We start from the raw sequence: 19,603 nt of genomic DNA, 5'->3' as shown, positions 1-19,603 counted from the left end.
GAAATAAGTAACACAACTAATATTAGTAGCTAACCAACAGATTGGGTTACTTAAACTTGGCAAACAGTAATCAGGCAGCAAACCCATACTTATCAAACCGATGGTATGCATTCCACCCCTTCTCCTTTAATAACGTCATATACAATACGACCTTCTAATAAGGTCCCCTGAAACTCCTCGGGATTTATAACATATGCAAAACAGTATATAAAGGGGTTGCAGGCAGCAAGCTCTTACAACGCCCAATTAGATGGTACGTTACTGCACCTTTACCGTTTTATCCTTTAACAAGTTCTCATGACTTCTGCACATGCCTCCTTATGTTACTATACAATAATCAGTTTCTAAACATCAGAATGTGGTAGTAGCAATATGAACTCACGGTTTTCGACCACTGTCCCTTGAGCATCCAACTAACATTACATTTAAACTGATCAAATGGGCTAACAATTGAGTTAAATGGAACTCCCTTCTATGGCTGTCCCAACATGCACAATCAACCAGAACATTCCCGAATCTCACACTATGTAAAAGGAACAATTCTCAGCTTATTAACACATACCAAAATCCCCTAACCGATTCAAGCACAAAAGAGGGATGAAAAAATTAACATATGGCAGTAGCCTTACCTTAAGGTGAAATCAGTTCCTCCTCTTGAATTTCTTAAGATGGGAGATGTTACACCAACTTGTACTTGAAAAATAAATGGTTTTCTCAGATTTTTAATGCTGAACTTGCAGGCCAGCACTTTGGAGCTTCTAGGGTTTCTTTTTGGGAGTAAATTGCTGTAGAACAAGTGAGAGATATATGAAATGAATTTCATTCTCTTAAGGGTCCTTTATGGACGTTTTTACATTAAGAAAAATGTAGAAATATCTAGTCCCTTAATTTAAGTAAGCAGGTACATCACTCCTTTAATTTCTGCCACAAGTTCTTTAAGTAGCTGCATCACCTAGTTGCCCTTTTCTTTTAAATTGCAGTCCACATATTCCCTAAGTAGGCGCATCACCTACTTACCACTTATTTAAGTAGGTCAGCAGTTAATCTACCATTAAGAACCTATGTCATCCTTTCTACGTAAGCTACACATGTACGTGAGTAACTTAATTACGTAAGATATTCGAATCAGTAGCTTAAGCAAGTAGGTTGATTACTATGACAAATTATACTTTACTTACTCTATTTAGCCTCAAGCCTCTTTCGAATATTGTCAAACCTATTTCAAACCCTCACTACTCACATAGAACTAGTATATGCAAAATATGGGACGTTACATCCTCCCCTCCTTAGGAACATTCGTCCTCGAATGTTTGCCTAATTATTCAGCTCCAGTCAAGTTCAATCAAGCCTATGTTGAATTCTACTGTTAGCCACATAATACGCATAGACTTATACTTACTTGTTACTGTCTCAACTCAGCACTTTGACCCTTCTCCTCGGATTGAAATAAATGAGGATATTTGGACTTCATTGCTTCTTCCGCCTCCCATGTAACTTCTTCAACTTGTTGGTTTCTCCATAGTACTTTTACAGAAGCTACTTCTTTATTTCTTAGTTTCTTAAATTGTCGATCCAAAATTGTGATGGGTACTTCTTCGTAAGTAAGATCTTCTGTAACGTGTACATCTTCCGTAGGAGTGATACGAGATGGGTCGCCTATGCATTTTCGAAGCATTGAGACATGAAATACTGGATGGACTGTTGAGAGCTCTTGAGGTAGCTCTAACTCATACGCGACTTGACCAACTCTTCGAATAATTTTATACGGCCCTATATAGCGCGGACTCAGCTTCCCTTTTTTACCAAATCTCATTACCCCTTTCATTGGAGATACCTTCAAAAATACCCAATCTCCTATGAAAAATTCTAGTCCTCTCCTTCTATTATTTGCATATGATTTATGTCGGCTTTGAGCTGTTGCTAATCGTTGTTGTATCACCTTAACTTTTTCCATAGCTTGATGAACAAGATCTGGCCCAAATAAGGCAGTTTCGCCTGCTTCAAACCATCCGATCGGTGACCTGCACTTTCTCCCATATAACGCTTCATAAGGTGCCATTCTGATACTTGAATGGTAGTTGTTGTTGTAAGCAAACTCAATAAGCGGCAAATGATCATCCCAACTACCTTTGAAGTCTAATATACAAACTCGCAACATATCCTCAAGTGTTTGGATTGTACGTTCTGCCTGACCATCCATTTGAGGGTGAAAGGCTGTGTTTAAATTCACTTGCGTTCCCAAACTCTTCTGAAATGACTTCCAAAAGTTCGCGGTGAATTGAGCTCCTCTTTCAGATATAATAGAGATTGGCACTCCATGTAGCCGAACTATCTCTTTAATATACAACTTTGCATACTCTTCAACTGTATAAGTAGTCTTGACCGGTAAGAAGTGCGCTGCTTTGGTGAATCTATCAACAATCACCCATATGGAATCAAACTTCCGAAATGAGCGAGGCAAACCAGTGACAAAATCCATATTAATCATATCCCACTTCCAAATTGGAAGTTCTATACGCTGCATATAACCTTCATGCTTCTGGTGATCTACTTTAACTTGTTGACAATTTGGACATTGAACTACAAATTCTTCAATGCTCTTCTTCATGTTACCCCACCAATATACTTCTTTCAATTCAAGATACATTTTTGTTGATCCCGGATGGACAGAATATCTTGAATGATGTGCTTCCGTCATAATCCTCCTTCTTAGTCCATCTATGTTAGGTACACACAATCTGTTTTGGCATTGAAGTACTCCCTCTTCTGTAAGCTCAAATGCCTTTGTCATACCTTGTTGTACATTCTCCTTAAGCTGTAATAGGATAGGATCCGTGTACTGCTTCTCTTTTACCTCCGCTAAAAATGAGGATTCTGCAGCATTTTGCACAATAACTCCTTCATCTGGAGATTCAAGAAGGCGAACCCCCAAGCTAGCTAACTGACGTAGATCTTTAGTTATTTGATGCCTTCCTATGGAGTCGCTCATAAGTGCTTGCCATCATTTTACGACTTAAAGCATCAGCTACAACATTTGCCTTCCCGGGATGATACAAGATATCAATGTCATAATCTTTTAATAACTCAAGCCACCTTCGTTGCCTCAAATTCAGATCCTTTTGCTTAAAGATGTATTGCAAACTCTTGTGATCAGTATATATATCAACGTGAACACCATACAAGTAGTGGCGCCATATCTTCAAAGCAAACACAACTGCTGCTAGCTCTATATCATGGGTTGGATAGTTTTTCTCATGTGACCGCAACTGCCTTGAGGCATAAGCTATCACCTTACCATGCTGCATCAACACACATCCTAAGCCCACTCACGATGCATCACAATACACTACGTACCCTTCCGTGCCTTCTGGAAGTACCAATACAGGTGTAGAAGTGAATTTATTCTTCAGTTCTTGGAAACTTTTTTCACATGCATCGCTCCACTGGAACTTGACTTCTTTTTGTGTTAGTTTTGTTAATGGTGCGGAAATAGAAGCAAATCCTTCAACAAACCTTCTATAATAACCTGCCAGCCCAAGGAAACTACGAACCTCCGTAGGTGTTGCAGGTCTTGGCCAGTTCTTCACAGCTTCTATCTTTTGGGTATCAACCCTTACTACTTCATCAGATACAATATGACCCAAAAATGCCACAGATCTTAACCAAAACTCACATTTAGAGAACTTTGCGTACAACTTTCGATCACGAAGAATCTGTAGCACCTGCCGCAAGTGATTAGCATGGTCCTCTTCAGATCTTGAATACACCATAATGTCATCTATAAATACTATCACGAACACATCCAAAAATGGTTTGAACACCCTATTCATCAAATCCATAAAAGCTGCTGGTGCATTTGTTAGCCCGAATGACATAACTAAAAACTCGAAATGACCATACCATGTTCGAAAAGCCGTCTTGGGTATATCTTGATCTCTGACCCTCACTTGGTGATAACCCGACCTCAAGTCAATTTTTGAAAAGCACTTAGCACCCTGTAACTGATCAAACAAATCATCAATTCTTGGGATGGGATATTTGTTCTTAATCGTTACCTTATTCAATTGTCGGTAATCAATACACATTCTCAATGAGCCTTCTTTCTTGCATACAAATAAAACTGGTGCTCCCCAAGGGGACATACTAGGCCTTATGAATCCTTTTTCTAACAAATCATTTAATTGTTCGTTCAACTCCCGTAATTTTGCCGGGGCCATTCTATATGGAGGAATGGAGATAGGTTGAGTATCTGGAATTATATCAATACCAAACTCTACTTCTCGTTCTGGAGGCAAACCTGGAAGATCTTCAGGAAATACTTCAGTAAATTCATTTACCACCGGAACAGATTGAAGAGTTGGTGGATCTGCATCTATATTTCTTACTCTTACTGTATGGCATATGTAGCCTTTGGACATCATCTTCTTCGCCTTAAAATAAGAAATAAATTTACCTCTTGGCGCCCCAATATTACCTTTCCATTCAAGGACTGCCTCTTTTGGAAAATGGAAATGCACCATCTTAGTTCGGCATTCTATTGTAGCATAACAAGAAGCTAACCAATCCATACCGATTATGACATCAAAATCAACCATTTCTAGTTCAACATGGTCAGCTAATGTATTACGACCACAAACAGTTACTATGCACTTTCGATAAACTCTTCTAACTATAATAGATTCACCAATCGGTGTAGACACTTCAATTGGTTTAACCAATAATTCTGGTGTTCTTTTGAACTTTGCAGCAATCAATGGAGTGACATATGATAGTGTAGACCCCGGATCAATTAATGCATATACAATATGTGAAAAGATGGATAATGTACCTGTAACCACATCCGGTGAAGCCTCCAAATTTTGTCGATTCCCTAGGGCATACGTGCGATTCTGAACTCCACTAAAACTAGTTGCCCCTCTAACACCTCTACCATGACCTGCAGGCATTTGTGCACCCCTGCCTAAAGAAGGAACTGATGAAGACGATGCAGCAATCGATCCAGCAGGTTGTGCCATACCACCCATGCCCCTTTGAGGGCAATTTCTCATCATGTGTCCCGGTGTACCACACCAAAAACAAGCATCTGTACCAAACCTATATATGCCTAGGTGATTTTTCCCGCATTGTATACAAAGTTGTCGAGGACGTCTTGATTGGCTCATAATTCCTTGCTCGTGGTGCCCCGCTGTTCTTGAGCTTTGGCTTTCACCTCTTTGCCCAAACTGATCGCCCCTAGACCCTCGGGGTGGAGCACTAGCTGTAGAGTAGGAAAATGATGGCCTAGGCGGTCTATTAAAAAACCGAGGCTCAAACTCACCTTGAGATTGGGTAAACTGCCCCGTAGATTTGGCCTTCTTGGACTGCCCTCTTTCCGACTCTTGTGCCCTTCTTCTTTGCCTTTGATCCTCCAACTTTTGTGCAAAAGCTTGCATCCTCGCTATATCCATGTCTTTATTCAATGAAGCAATGGTACAATCTCTAACCAAATATGAATCTAATATGTCCACATATCGATGAACTATATCCTCCATAGTAGACACTACATTAGGAGCATACCTGGATAAAGAATTAAACTTGAGACTGTACTCCCTCACGCTCATATTCCCTTGGTGGAGATTTAAAAACTGATCAGCACGGGCCTCTCGGATCTCCAATGGCAGATAATGGTCAAGAAATGTCTTTTTGAACTATTTCCAACTAGCTAAAGGTCCATCTGTAACCGTTGATTGCTTCCATGCTTCATACCACAATATAGCCATACCCCTGATTCTATATGTTGCTAGCTCAACTGCTTCTTTACCACTTACATGCTTAACATCCAAAGTTCGTTGAATCTGATCAATAAAGTCTTGCGGATCTTCTTTAGGATCTGACCCGGTGAATAATGGTGGGTCCAAATTAAGAAAATCACGTATCCGCGTACTAGCAGCCATAGCTGCACCACTCGTACCTGCAATTGGACCTTCTTGCCTTTGCCCTTGGCCAGCAACTATACGAGTCAATAATTGGACTGCATTCTTTAAATCTTGCTCAGTAGTATTAATAGGGGGTTCTCGAGGTGCTGCTTCCCTCCTTAAATCATCTGGAGATGGAGGAGTCGGGGAAGTCTATGATAGAGACTCATTTTGAGCCTCACTTCGATCAGCTTGTCTAGGTAATGAGTGGCTACTCCCTTCTCCGGCAGCCACATCTATTTGCTTGCCTGTATTTTTACTCCTCGTAACCGGCATTTTTGCTATAATAAACCAATTTAGAGGTTAGATCTAATCCACCTACAATATGGCTCTATCGCACAATCTAGAAGATGAAACAACAGAAACAACTCCTACATGTCCCGTAGCCTCCTGTTTATAGATGTGGTGCACAACACATCCATAAGCAAGACTCTACATAGACAAGGCTTTGTAGACTCCCTAGGATGACCTGCTCTGATACCACTTTTGTCACGCCTCAGATCTGATTAAGACGGACAGGCACCCGATGTCTAGATGGCCCGGGAGAACTAACTTACAACCTGTACTTACCATACATTTAACTATGATAACTATGAAGCTATGACAAGCTTATATGCCCTGTAATGATAAAAGACCGACATAGACAGGCCCAAAACTTATGTACAACACTTGGCCGTGGAGGCCACAATTGTTAAGAGACAAGACACAACCAAACTTTATATATTAGTCTACAAAGCCTCTACAAGATAGACAACCTTAGTTTAGGTCGGGAAAAGGCCCCGCCTTACCCTTAACTACTATACGGTAACAAAATAGATGCCAAAGACTCGATTAAGCCCCGAATCAACTTGGAGCTCACCAATAGCAGCTGAGTGTCCTGTGCTCCTACTGGGGAGGTGACACTAACTGGAGTACCTGTGGCTGCAGCATGAAATGCAGCGTCCCTCGAGAGGGACGTAAGTACGAAGAATGTACTCAATATGTAAGGCAATAACATATGTATACAAGAGATCAATTGAAATCAAGTATCAATATATAACTGCATATATTAGATTAAAGACCACCCTTGTTGCTGTTGTGGGATCATGTACATTATATTCTTTTCTGTAAATTTTCTTTACATTGCGATCTCTGTAAAGCATGTGATACAAATAACCAACTGATCAGTGGTAAAAGAGGATGACCCATGCTAGGCATTTTAACCCCTGAGATGTTGTCCGCAAATATATAAATTTGGGATCGACCCATGCTAGGCTTTCGCCCCTAGGCTGCCACCCTTATACACAAATTGAGATCGACCCATGCTAGGCTTTTGCCCCTGGGCTGCCACCCTTACACATATACCGCTTCATATAGTTTCTTTAATCTTTGAGATTGTTATTTTGGTGGTCATAATCATTTTTTAGCATCAGAACTGTGGATCAGTAGTAGGAAACATGTGAATATGCACTTAGGGCAATATCAATAACACAAGATAGAAATGTAACACTAATGAATTACATAAGAGCTCAAATGACACAATGGACCTCATTTGATTGACAGGAGGAATCAGCTACTGCTGAAATTACCCTTTTCTCATACCAATAATTGGAAAAGTAAAGATGCACATATATTGAAGCAATTCAACACACTAAGAGAGGGGAACTATTGTTAGCTGTGTTTGGGATTGTACGCTGCCACTATGTGTCTTTTACTTGAAAGAGCACTTAGGAAGCTCACTTGTTGGTAGTGACACAAGCAGAGTTCATGCCAAATAATATAGAATCGAGTAGCCTTACATACCTTGTTGTACCACTCAGATAGTACAACGAATTAACCTCATTCCTTTCCGATTATTAATCTACAATGAAATAAGTAACACAACTAATATTAGTAGTTAACCAACAGATTGGGTTACTTAAACTTGGCAAACTGTAATCAGGCAGCAAACCCATACTTATCAAACCGATGGTATGCATTCCACCCCTTCTCCTTTAATAACGTCATATACAATACGACCTTCTAATAAGGTCCCCTGAAACTCCTCGGGAATTATAACATATGCAAAAAAATATATAAAGGGGTTGCAAGCAGCAAGCTCATGCAACGCCCAATTAGATGGTACGTTACTGCACCCTTTACCGTTTTATCCTTTAACAAGTTCTCATGACTTCTGCACATGCCTCCTTATTGTATACAGAAATCAATTTCTAAACATCAGAATGTGGCAGTAGCAATATGAACTCACGGTTTCCGACATGCACAATCAACCAAAACATTCCCCAATCTCACACCATGTAAAAGGAACAATTCTCAGCTTATTAACACATACCAATTCCCCTAACCGATTCAAGCACAAAAGAGGGATGAAAAAATTAACATATGGCAGTAGCCTTACCTTAAGGTGAAATCAGTTCCTCCTCTTGAATTTCTTAAGATGGGAGATGTTACACCAACTTGTACTTGAAAAATAAAGGGTTTTCTCGAATTTTTAATGGTGAACTTGCAGGCCAGCACTTTGGAGCTTCTAGGGTTTCTTTTTGGGAGTAAATTGTTGTTGAACAAGTGAGAGATATATGAAATGAATTTCATTCTCTTAAGGGTCCTTTATGGACGTTTTTACATTCAGAAAAATGTAAAAATATCTAGACCCTTACTTTAAGTAAGCAGGTACATCACTCCTTTAATTTCTGCCACAAGTTCTTTAAGTAGCTGCATCACCTAGTTGCCCTTTTCTTTTAAATTGCAGTCCACATATTCCCTAAGTAGGTGCATCACCTACTTACCACTTATTTAAGTAGGTCAACAGTTAATCTACCATTAAGAACCGATGTCATCCTTTCTACGTAAGCTACACATGTACGTGAGTAACTTAATTACGTAAGATATCTGAATCAGTAGCTTAAGCAAGTAGGTTGATTACTATGACAAATTATACTTTACTTACTCTATTTAGCCTCAAGCCTCTTTCGAATATTGTAAAACCTATTTCAAACCCTCACTACTCACATAGAACTAGTATATGCAAAATATGGGACGTTACATTACCTCTCCCTTTTGTTTTCCCATTGTTTCCCTCAATCGTTTTTGATCTTCAAACACTTGAGAAGGAGATAATGGTGCAAGAGTATTCTTCTTACCATTATGCAGAAGACTATACCTATTCTTTCTGCCATGATGAGTAGTATCCCTATCATACTGCCAAGGTCGGCCAAGTAAAACATGACATGCTTGCTTTGGAACTACATCACAACGAATTTCATCTTCATACCTACCAACATTGAATGAAATCATGCATTGTTTGTTTACTTTTACTTTTCCACAATCATTCAACCATTGGAGCCTATATGGGGTAGAGCGCTTCATGCATGCAATTCCTAGTTTATCCACTAAGTATGAACTCGCCACATTTGCACAACTTCCCCCATCAATAATCATAGAATAAGTCTTCTCTTTTATCCCACACCAAGTATGAAACAAATTTTCTCTCTGCCCTTCATCACCACTACCCAAATTGATAGTCATAATTCTCCTAACCACCCCAATTATACCATCATTAGGCAGATCCAAATCATCTTCCTCACTTACACCTTCTTCCTCTTCTTCTTCCCCCTCACTTTTTTCACTCTCATATTCTCCATTCTCTCTAAGTAGGATGTTTCTTCTACTTAGACATTCAGCCAAACCCTAGAAAGACAATTACAAGGAATCCTACTCTAGAAAGGAAATAAAGTAACCTAACTAGGAACAAATTTAGTACTTCTAGGAAAGCATTAAATGGTACTTAGGAGACCATAAATAGACTAAGGAAAATATTAATAACCTATATATAAATAAATAAATAAGGTAAATCCCAACTAGGAAAAGAATCTTGACAATCTTGGAAAGTTTGACTAGTCTTCTCTTAAAACTTTGGGAGAAAACAACTCTTGTTGTGGTTGATTGTTGGACTCTTCTTTACCTTATTAGCACGAAATTGGACCTTAAAATTCCTCATCTTGGACTTGAATTTGGGCCACCAAATAATTGTAGCATTTGGACAATTCCTCTCCCTTGGCTTGAGCTCTTCTTCCCCAATAAGACACCTTTGGATTAGTGATTGAAGCCCGTTGAGCTTATCATTGAAATCGTTGGTTTGAGATCTTGTTATGGGCCTCCTTGGAGTTTCTAAAGCTTCATCCTTGTCTTTCAATGGAGTGGAGCTTCCTTGGATGCTATCACTTATGTACATCAAGCAGCTCAAAAGGTCAAACTAGGTGATTCACTTACTTGCTTTCACTTGGGCTTAAATATTGGACCTTGACAGATCTGGCTGCTCGACTTTCATTTCATTTTGTTTTATTTAACATAGTTTGGGCTTCAAGTGAGTCCATTAACATAGGCCCAAATCTAATCTATAAATCTGGCCTTTTTAACTAGATCCATATAGTTCAATTAGGTGATTCACCTACTTGGTTCTTTAGACTTGTCAATAAGTCAAAGTAGGTGATGCACCTACTTGTCACCTACTAGCTTAGTTAAGTCAAGCAAGCAACTTACCTATTTTAATCCATTTTCTAATTATTAATCTCTCTTTCTTTAACTTAGCACTTAACTTTCAACTTTAAGCTCAATTTCCACCTTCCCGTCTCGAGTTTAAATATTTTTGTTGGAGTTATAACTTGCAGTACACTTGTTGCAATGTGCAAGGCATCACATCACCTTCCGAGCTAGTTTAAACCAACACTAATCATATGGGCTTATGATTTCTTAAGTGTTTTTTAGGTTTAGGGTTTTAAAAGGTTTTTAGGGATTTTAAGTGCTTTTTAGGGTTTCTTTACGTTTAGGGTTAAGGCCAAAGGTTTATGGTTTAGGCCCTAAGGTATAGGGTTTTTAAAAGTTTAGGGTTTAGGGGTTTTAAATGTTTTTAGCGTTTTCTTTTAATTTCTTAAGATTTAGGGTTTCTTAGGGTTTAGCCCTAAGGTTTAGGGTGATGGTTTAGGGTTTCTTTGGGTATTGAGTTTCGCATTTAGGGTTTCTTAGGATTTAGGGTTTAATGTCTAATTTTTTTATGCAAGGGTTTTTAAGGTTTAAGGCTTAGGCTTAAGTTTTTGTAGAATTTTTTAGATTTTGAGTTTTTTCTAAGTTTAGGATTTTAAAAGGGTTTTTATTAACTTTATGATTTTTTACGATTTAGGGGTTCTTTGGATTTAGGGCTTAGGATTTTAGATTTAGGGTTTTTTAGGGGTTCGGGGTTTATAGGTTTTTTTTTTTAGGTTTAGTGTTTTTTAAGGTGTTTTTTAGGCTTTAGGCTTTCTTAGGGTTTAGGGTTTGTTGGTGTTTCATAAGTCTTGGGGTTTAGGGGTTTCCCTAAGGTTTAGGGTTTCTAGGATTTAGGATTTATGATTTTGGGTTTCTTAGGGGTTTCAGATTTCTTAGGTTTAGGCTTTTAAAGGTTTTTTAAGGTATTGATCTAATATGCTTATGATATGCCAACTCAAGGTTAGCTTCGGGTCTCTCGTGATCCTAGGTCTCGTGTTACGTCAAGGAGGTAACCTCGGGGCGTGACAAAAACATTGTCTGAATAAAAGACTCTAATTGACAAAAACATTCTAGGATTTTTTTAGGTTATGAGTTTTTTTCAATTTAGGATTTTTAAAATTTTTTAGGATCATTATTGTTTTTACGATTTAGGAGTTCTAAGGGCTTAGGACTTAGGGTTTAAGATTAAGAAATTTTTTTAGTGTTTTTAAGGTTTAGTTTCGGGATTTTTAGTTTTAGGGTTTTAAAGGTTTTTAGTGTTTAGTTTTTCTTAGGATTTAGGATTTCTTAGAGTTTGATAAGGGTCAGGGTTTTATCCCTGAGGTTTAGGGTTTAGGTTTCTTAGGATTTGAGTTTAACATTTAAGGTTTCCTAGGCTTTTTTAGGTCATTTAGGGTGTAGCGTAAAGGGTTTAGTGTTATAAGTTTAGGGTTTTACTAGGGTTTAGGGTTTAGGGTTTAGGTTTGTTAGGTTTAAGATTTTTAGAGGTTTCATAGGTTTAGAGTTTTTAAAGTTTTTTTTGTTGTTTTTTCGTGGTTTTTAGTGTTTAGTTTTTCTTAGGATTTAGGATTTGGCTTCTTATAGTTTCATAAGGCTTAGGGTTGGGGGTTTGTCCCAAAGGTTTAGGGTTTAGTTTTCTTAGGGTTTGAGTTTAACATTTAAGGTCTCCTAGGTTTTTTTTGGGTCATTTAGGGTGTAAGGTTTAGTGTTTTAGGTTTAGGGTTTAGGTTTATTAGGTTTAAGATTTTTTAGATGTTTTTTAGGTTTAGAGTTTTTAAACTTTTTTTTTGTTGTTTTTTAGGGTTTAGGGTTTGTGGTTTTCTAAGGGTTAGGGTGATGTAATCAAGAAGAATCACAATAATCAGTGGAAAACAAAAAGGATAGAAGAAGAGACAAGATTCACAATTGGCAACTAAATGATGTATTAAATCCAATAACCTCCAATCTAGATCCTAACAAGCACCTAATCCAGATAAATAGATAGACACAACAAGAGGAAACAAAGAGTAACTTGCGGGTATATTAAACCCAAAGACCTTATTTCGTTAATCCAACAAGAAGCACCTAACTATTATGAAGACCTCAAGGGAATCGATATCTCAAGCAACCCTCTTTTCTAAACAAGGTTCAACAAAAGCTTTACCAAGCTTTCAAACACTCACACAAGGAGTTTAGGTTTACAACAACAATAATCAAAATCAATATACCCTAAAATGAACCCTAAGACAGCTGTTTATAGTATTAAGGCATTCTTACATAGCTGGGCCCAAAAGTGACCCGAAATAGGCCAATGGGTGAGTTAAGTCGGGTTCGCCCAATCCTCAAGGTGAGTCGCAGATCAATCGGCGATGCGTCGAATGTCCTCCATGCTCACCGACTGGGCAGCCTTCTCTTGCAGCTCATTGGATCAATTGGCGATCCTGGAACCCCTCGCCAAAAGGCTTTGGTGAATCACCGAAGTATCCTTCAGCTCGCTGAATGGAGCACATTCTTCACTTGTTCCTCCGCGCTTCGTTAGGCCTCCCACGATCCAAGCTATCATCCAAGCATGGTGTTGCCCAACTGGGAGCTCCTTCAAGGTGCATATGTTCCCATGCAAGGCATGGAACTGCTTCCTTTGCATCCATACATGCCAAAGAGCCTCCATCCTTGTGAACACTCCATCAAAGAATTGATGTTCGTGAATGCTTACATGTAAGTGTTATCCGCTTCAGAGTACCCTTGTTTATTGTTTTATGTTTTTGTAGGACCTTTTCCTTACATGTTCTTTATTTGCAATGGTTACTTTTCACTTGTCACTTGTCCATATTATGTGGGTACTGCTTACTAATTGATCATATGTTATGGGAAAAATATGTGATCGTGGGTTGCTATCACTTGTTTACATGTCATATGCATCATAAACCATTTCTATGTCTATTACATGCCTCGTAGCCTACTTGCTTAAACATTACAGGCCTAATAGCTTTTTTAGCCATGTGTCATGTGTTCACCTGCTCATATTTCATAAGTGTACTTATTATTGACATGTTAGGTCACCAATCCATGCAATATAACGCACTTGATCAATGTGATTCGTGTTCCATAGTTCATATTTCATATAGTCTACTTGCTTACGTATTATATATTTTGTAGCTTTAGTACTCATGCATCATGTGCTCATCTAGTCCATTTTCTACATTCCTTATAGTTCATTCTCTCACACGCTATCCTATGAACCATATGCATGCGTACACCATATATTTCTATAGCCTAATGACCGTATATTATGCGCTCCCTTTTGTGCTAATCTGCCTATGTGTCATACCCAATGTGACTTATTTATTTGTACACTATGCCCCTCTGTGATTATTGACTTGAGTTTTGAACATTTTCGGAAAACATTTCCTTGTATCATTATGTAGTGAAGATTTTGACCAGAAAAAGTTGGGCATATATGTAAATTTTATCACAACCATAGATAAATAACTTAGAATAATGCCTTATTCGAAGGTGCGGCATAAAACTTTAGATTTTATATTAACAGCTATGCGTTTTTATAAGTCTCACCTCTGAAAAGCATCATGAAATAAAAGAGAAGGGAAAGTAGAGCCCCAATAGGTTAGGCCTTTGATTTTGTGTTCTTTCCATATACGAAAAACTTGGGAGATACATATCTCCATTGAAGTATTGTGGAAGGAATAGAATATAACATAAGATACTTGGGAATATGGTAGAGATCCTAAGTACCCCTCCTCATTCTAAACATCAACATAAGGATCTAAGATCATGTGGTCCCCTTATATGATCATGAATCCGACTAGCATTTGTTCATTTGATATGTCATTTGCATGTCTTGTGTTTAGGTATATCAAACTCCTTATTTGTATGAGTTCTACTTGTGTATATTCAGTGAATTACATGGTCAAGAAAGGGGTTCAATGTAACAGCCCGTATTATGCATGTCTTGTGTATGCACGTTGCAGCATGTGCACTGCAAGTTATAACTCCAACGGAAATATTTAAACTTGAGACGAGAAGGTGGTAATTGAGCTTAAAGTTGAAAGTTAAGTGCTAAGTTAAAGAAAAAGAGATTAATAATTAGAAAATTGATTAAAATAGGTGAGCTGCTTGCTTGACTTAACTAAGCTAGTAGGTGACAAGTAGGTGTATCACCTACTTTGACTTATTGACCAGTCCAAAGAACCAAGTAGGTGCATCACCTACTTGACTATATGGATCTAGTTAAAAAGGCCATGGTTTATAGATCAGATTTGGGCCTATGCTAATGGACTCACTTGAGGCCCAAACTATGTTAAATAAAATAAAATGAAATGAAAACCCAGCAGTCACTTGAGGCCCAAACTATGTTTATAGATCAGTTTTAAAGGGTTTTTTTTTCCGGGTATTATAGTTGTAGGTGTTTAAATGGATTTTAGGGTTTAGGGTTTCTTAGGATTCCAGAGCTCATATATCGTAAAAACAATAATGATTCTAAAAAATATTTAACAATCCCAAATTGAAAAAAACTCTTGACCGATTTTTTTTAGAAAAACTTAAGCTCTAAACCCTAACCTAAAAACCCTTAACCAAATACCTAAACTCTTCTTAATAATGCTCAGATTATATCATTGCTCAATATGCTCTATTAAGTTATATATATTTGTTCAGCTTTATCATGTCATGCATGCTCAGAATCTTTCAACTACTGATACATAGTCTACGCTATATCTTCTCTTAATGTAGGTTTAGATCCTCAACATTCAGATCACGCAGAAATCGGTTCCCGATCCGTTTTATATTCAGTCTTCCATTTTAGTTTCAGTTTTCATTAGTTAGTTGGGGGCATGTCCCAGCAACTCAAGCCTTTTAGAGGCTTTTTATTCGTACATTGTTTTTGTCACTCCCCGAGGTTACCCACTTGACGTAACACGAGACCTAGGATCACGAGTGACCCCAAGCTAACCTTGAGTGGGCATATCATAAGCATATTAGATCAACACCTTTAAAAGCCTAAACCTAAGAAATCTGAAATCCCTAAGAAACCCTAAACCTTAGGGAAACCCTGGGACTTATGAAACAGCAACAGACCCTAAAGCCGAAAAACACCTCTAAAAACACTAAACCTAAAAACACCCTTAAAATCCCTAATCCCTAAAAACTCTAAATTTAAAATCCTAAGCCCTAAACCCAAAGAAACCAAAATTCGTACGAACCCCTAAACAGTAAAAAATCTTAACAATTTGAAAACCCCTTTTAAAATCCTAAACCTAAATAATTCAACAAAAACTTAAGCCCTAAACCTTAAAAACCCTTAAATAAATACTTAGACCTTATACCCAAACAAACCCTAAACCCTTCCACCTAAACCTTAAGGCTAAACCCTAAGAAACCCTAAACTTTAAGAAGTAAAAAAAACCTAAAAGACTTTTAAAACCCTAAACTTTTAAAAACCCAAAACCCTAAAAACCCTATAAATCCCCTAAGATCTAAGAACCCCTTAATCGTTAAAAAACCATAGAAATCCCAAACACGTTAAAACCCTAAACCTAAATATTACTCTAAACCTAATAGAACACTAGAAAATCTTAAGCCCAAAACCCTAAAACCTAAAAACCCTTCAAAAAACCAAACCCTAAGAAATCCTAAATGCTAAATAATATACGCTAAGAAACTCTAAATTAGAGGGCTAAACCTTAAACCCCAAACCATATGGAATCCTAAGAAACCCTAAACCCTAAAATCCATTTAAACATCTACAACTATAATACCCGGAAAAAAAACCCTTTAAAACCATAAGCTCTAAAAAAAACCCTAAACTTAATCCTATGCCCTATATTAGGCCTACGTAACCCTAAATCTTAAGAAATCCAAATTCTAAAAAATACCTAAGAAACCCTAAAACATTTTAAAACCTTAATCATAAAAATCATAAACATAAAAAAGAACCATAAACTCTGAAAAACTCTTAACCTAAAATCCGAAGCGCTAAATCCTAAAACAAGAAACCTTAAGAAACTCCAACTCATAAATCCTTATAAACCATAATACCCTAAAACCTATGATCCTAAACCCTAACCCTAAAAAATCACAAAGAAAACATATGATCCTAAACCCTAAACCCTAAAAAATCACTAAGAAAACCTAAACCCTATAAAACCTAAACTCTAAAAAATTCTTAACCTAAAATCCGAAGCGCTAAATCCTAAACCAAGAAACCCTAAGAAACTCTAACTCCTAAACCGTTATAAACCCTAATACCCTAAAACCTATCATCCTAAACCCTAAACCCTAAAAAATCACTAAGAAAACCTAAACCCTAAAAATCACTAAGAAAACCAAAACCCTAAAAAACCCAAAAAAAAATTAAAACCCCTAAACCTAAAGAACCATAAATCCCAAACTCTAAACCTTGAACCCTAAACCCTTATAAATAATAAGCCCAAAACCCAAATCCTAAGAAAACCCCAAACCCTAAACCCAAAAAAGCACTAAGAAACCCAAAACCCTAAAAAACAACAAAGAAAAACTTAAAAAACATTAAAACCTAGAAAAACCTCTAAAAAATCATAAACCTAACAAACCTAAACCCTATTCTAGAAAAACCCTAAACCTAAAATACTAAACCCTACAACCTAAATGACCCAAAAAAAATGTAAGAAACCTTAAATGTTCAATTCAAACCCTAAGAAACCTAAACCCTAAACCATAGGGATAAACCCCCAACCCTAAGCTTTATGAAACTCTAAGAAGCCCTAAACCCTAAGAAATCCTAAGTCCTAAGAAAACTAAACACTAAAAAACTACAAAAAAAACTTTAAAAAATCTTAAATCTAACAAACCTAAACCCTAAACCATAGAAAAACCCTAGACCTAAACACTAAACCCTATACCCTAAATGACCCAAAAAAAATCTAGGAGACCTTAAATGTTAAACTCTAACCCGAAGAAACCCAAACCCTAAACCTTAGGGATAAATCCCCAGCCCTAAGCCTTATGAAACTCTAAGAAGCCCTAAATCCTAAAAAATACTAAATCCAAGGAAAACATAAACACTAAAAACCTTTAAAACCTAAACACTAAACCCTACACACTAAATGAACCAAAAAAACATAGGAGACCTTAAATGCTAAACTCTAATCCTAAGAAAATTAAATCCTAAACCTTAGGGATAAACCTCCAACCCTAAGCCTTATGAAACTCTAAGAAGCCCTAAACTCTATGAAATCCTAAATCATAATAAAACCTAACCCCTAAAAACCTTTAAAACCCTAAAACTAAAAATCTCAAAAACAAACCTTAAAAACCCTAAAAAAATTCCTTACTCTAAAACCCCAAGTCCTAAACCCTTAGAGATCATATATCGTAAAAACAATAATGATCCTAAAAAATCTTTAACAATCCCAAATTGAAAAAAACTCTTGACCGAATTTTTTCTAGAAAAACTTCAGCTCTAAACCTTAACCTAAAAACCCTTAACCAAATACCTAAACTCTTCTTAATAATGCTCAGATTATATCATTGTCACTATGCTCTATTAAGTTATATATATTTGTTCAGCTTTATCATGTCATGCATGCTCAGAATCTTTCAACTACTGATACATAGTCTACGCTACATTTCTCTTAATATAGGTTCAGGTCCTTAACATTCAGATCACGCGGAGATCGATTCCCGATCCGTATTGAGCAATATCAGTGGTGAGTCCTCATTTTTCTAGGATGATTTATATGTTTTATATTCAGTCTTTCATTTTAGTTTCAGTTTTGCTAGAGTTAGTTGGGGCATGTCCCAGCAACTCACATCTTTTAGAGGCTTTTTATTCATACATTGTTTTCGTCACTCCCCGAGGTTACCCACTTGACGTAACACGAGACCTAGGATCACGAGTGACCCCAAGCTAACCTTGATCGGGAATATCAAAGCATATTAGATCAACACCTTTAAAAGCCTAAACCGAAGAAATCTGAAATCCCTAAGAAACCCTAAACCCCAAACCTTAGGAAAACCCCAGGACTTATGAAACACCAACAGACCCTAAAGCCTAAAAACACCTTTAAAAACACTAAACCTAAAAACACCCTTAAAATCCCTAATCTCTAAAAGCTCTTAATTTAAAATCCTAAGCCCTACACCCAAAGAAACCCTAAGCCGTAAGAACCCCTAAACGGGAAAAAATCATAACAATCTTGAAAACCCCTTTTAAAATCCTAAACCTAAAAAATTCAACAAAAACTTAAGCCCTAAACCTTAAAAACCCTTAAATAAATACTTAGACCTTATACCCAAAGAAACCCTAAATTCTTCCGCCTAAACCTTAAGGCTAAACCATAAGAAACCCTAAACTTTAAGAAATAAAAAAAAACCCTAAAAGACTTTTAAAACCCTAAACTTTTAAAAACCCAAGGCCCTAAAAACCTTATAAATCCCCTAATATCTTAGAACCCCTTAATCGTTAAAAAACCGTAGAAATCCTAAACACCTTAAAACCCTAAACCTAAATATTACTCTAAACCTAATAGAACACCAGAAAATATTAAGCCCAACACCCTAAATCCTAAAAACTCTAAAAAAACCAAACCCTAAGAAATCCTAAACGCTAAATAATATACGCTAAGAAACTCTAAATCATAGGGCTAAACCTTAAACCCCAAACCATATGGAATCCTAAGAAACCCTAAACCCTAAAATCCATTTAAACACCTACAACTATAATACCCGGAAAAAAAACCCTTTAAAACCATAAGCTCTAGAAAAAACCTTAAACTTAAAATCCTATGCCCTATATTAGGCCTACGTAACCCTAAATCTTAAGAAATCCAAATTCTTAAAAATACCTAGGAAACTGTAAAACATTTAAAAACCTTAATCATAAAAATCAAAAACATAAAAAAAACCATAAACTCTAGAATACTCTTAACCTAAAATCCGAAGTGCTAAATCCTACACCAAGAAACCCTAAGAAACTCTTACTCCTAAACCGTTATAAACCCTAATACCCTAAAACCTATCATCCTAAACCCTAAACCCTAAAAAATCACTAAGAAAACCTAAACCCTAAAAATCACTAAGAAAACCTAAACCCTAAAAAACCTAAAAAAAAAGTTCAAAACCTCTAAACCTAAAGAACCATAAATCCAAAACTATAAATCTTGAACCCTAAACCCTTA

At 37.0% G+C, this 19,603-nt stretch overlaps 2 protein-coding genes across 2 annotated transcripts; both read right to left on the bottom strand.

Moving 5' to 3' along the window:
* Positions 1-1,402: 1,402 nt before the first annotated feature.
* On the bottom strand, positions 1,403-2,989 carry LOC125816323 (uncharacterized). The gene is made up of 2 exons (XM_049495916.1): positions 2,182-2,989; positions 1,403-1,995 (listed from the first exon to the last, which is right to left on the bottom strand). Exons 1-2 carry the CDS (start codon positions 2,987-2,989, stop codon positions 1,403-1,405), a joined length of 1,401 nt encoding a protein of 466 aa, XP_049351873.1.
* Positions 2,990-3,326: 337 nt separating this feature from the next.
* On the bottom strand, positions 3,327-5,531 carry LOC125816315 (uncharacterized). Its single transcript, XM_049495905.1, has 2 exons — positions 4,113-5,531; positions 3,327-3,995 (listed from the first exon to the last, which is right to left on the bottom strand). The coding sequence occupies exons 1-2, from the start codon at positions 5,529-5,531 to the stop codon at positions 3,327-3,329; spliced, it is 2,088 nt and encodes a 695-aa protein (XP_049351862.1).
* Positions 5,532-19,603: the final 14,072 nt, after the last annotated feature.

The sequence above is a fragment of the Solanum verrucosum genome, unplaced genomic scaffold, assembly GCF_900185275.1.
Source record: "Solanum verrucosum unplaced genomic scaffold, falcon-dt-bn FXZP01000023.1, whole genome shotgun sequence".
Classification (NCBI taxonomy): Eukaryota; Viridiplantae; Streptophyta; class Magnoliopsida; order Solanales; family Solanaceae; genus Solanum; species Solanum verrucosum.
The sequence above is the reverse complement of the archived record's forward strand: the minus strand, read 5'-3'. Positions and strand labels throughout refer to the sequence as shown.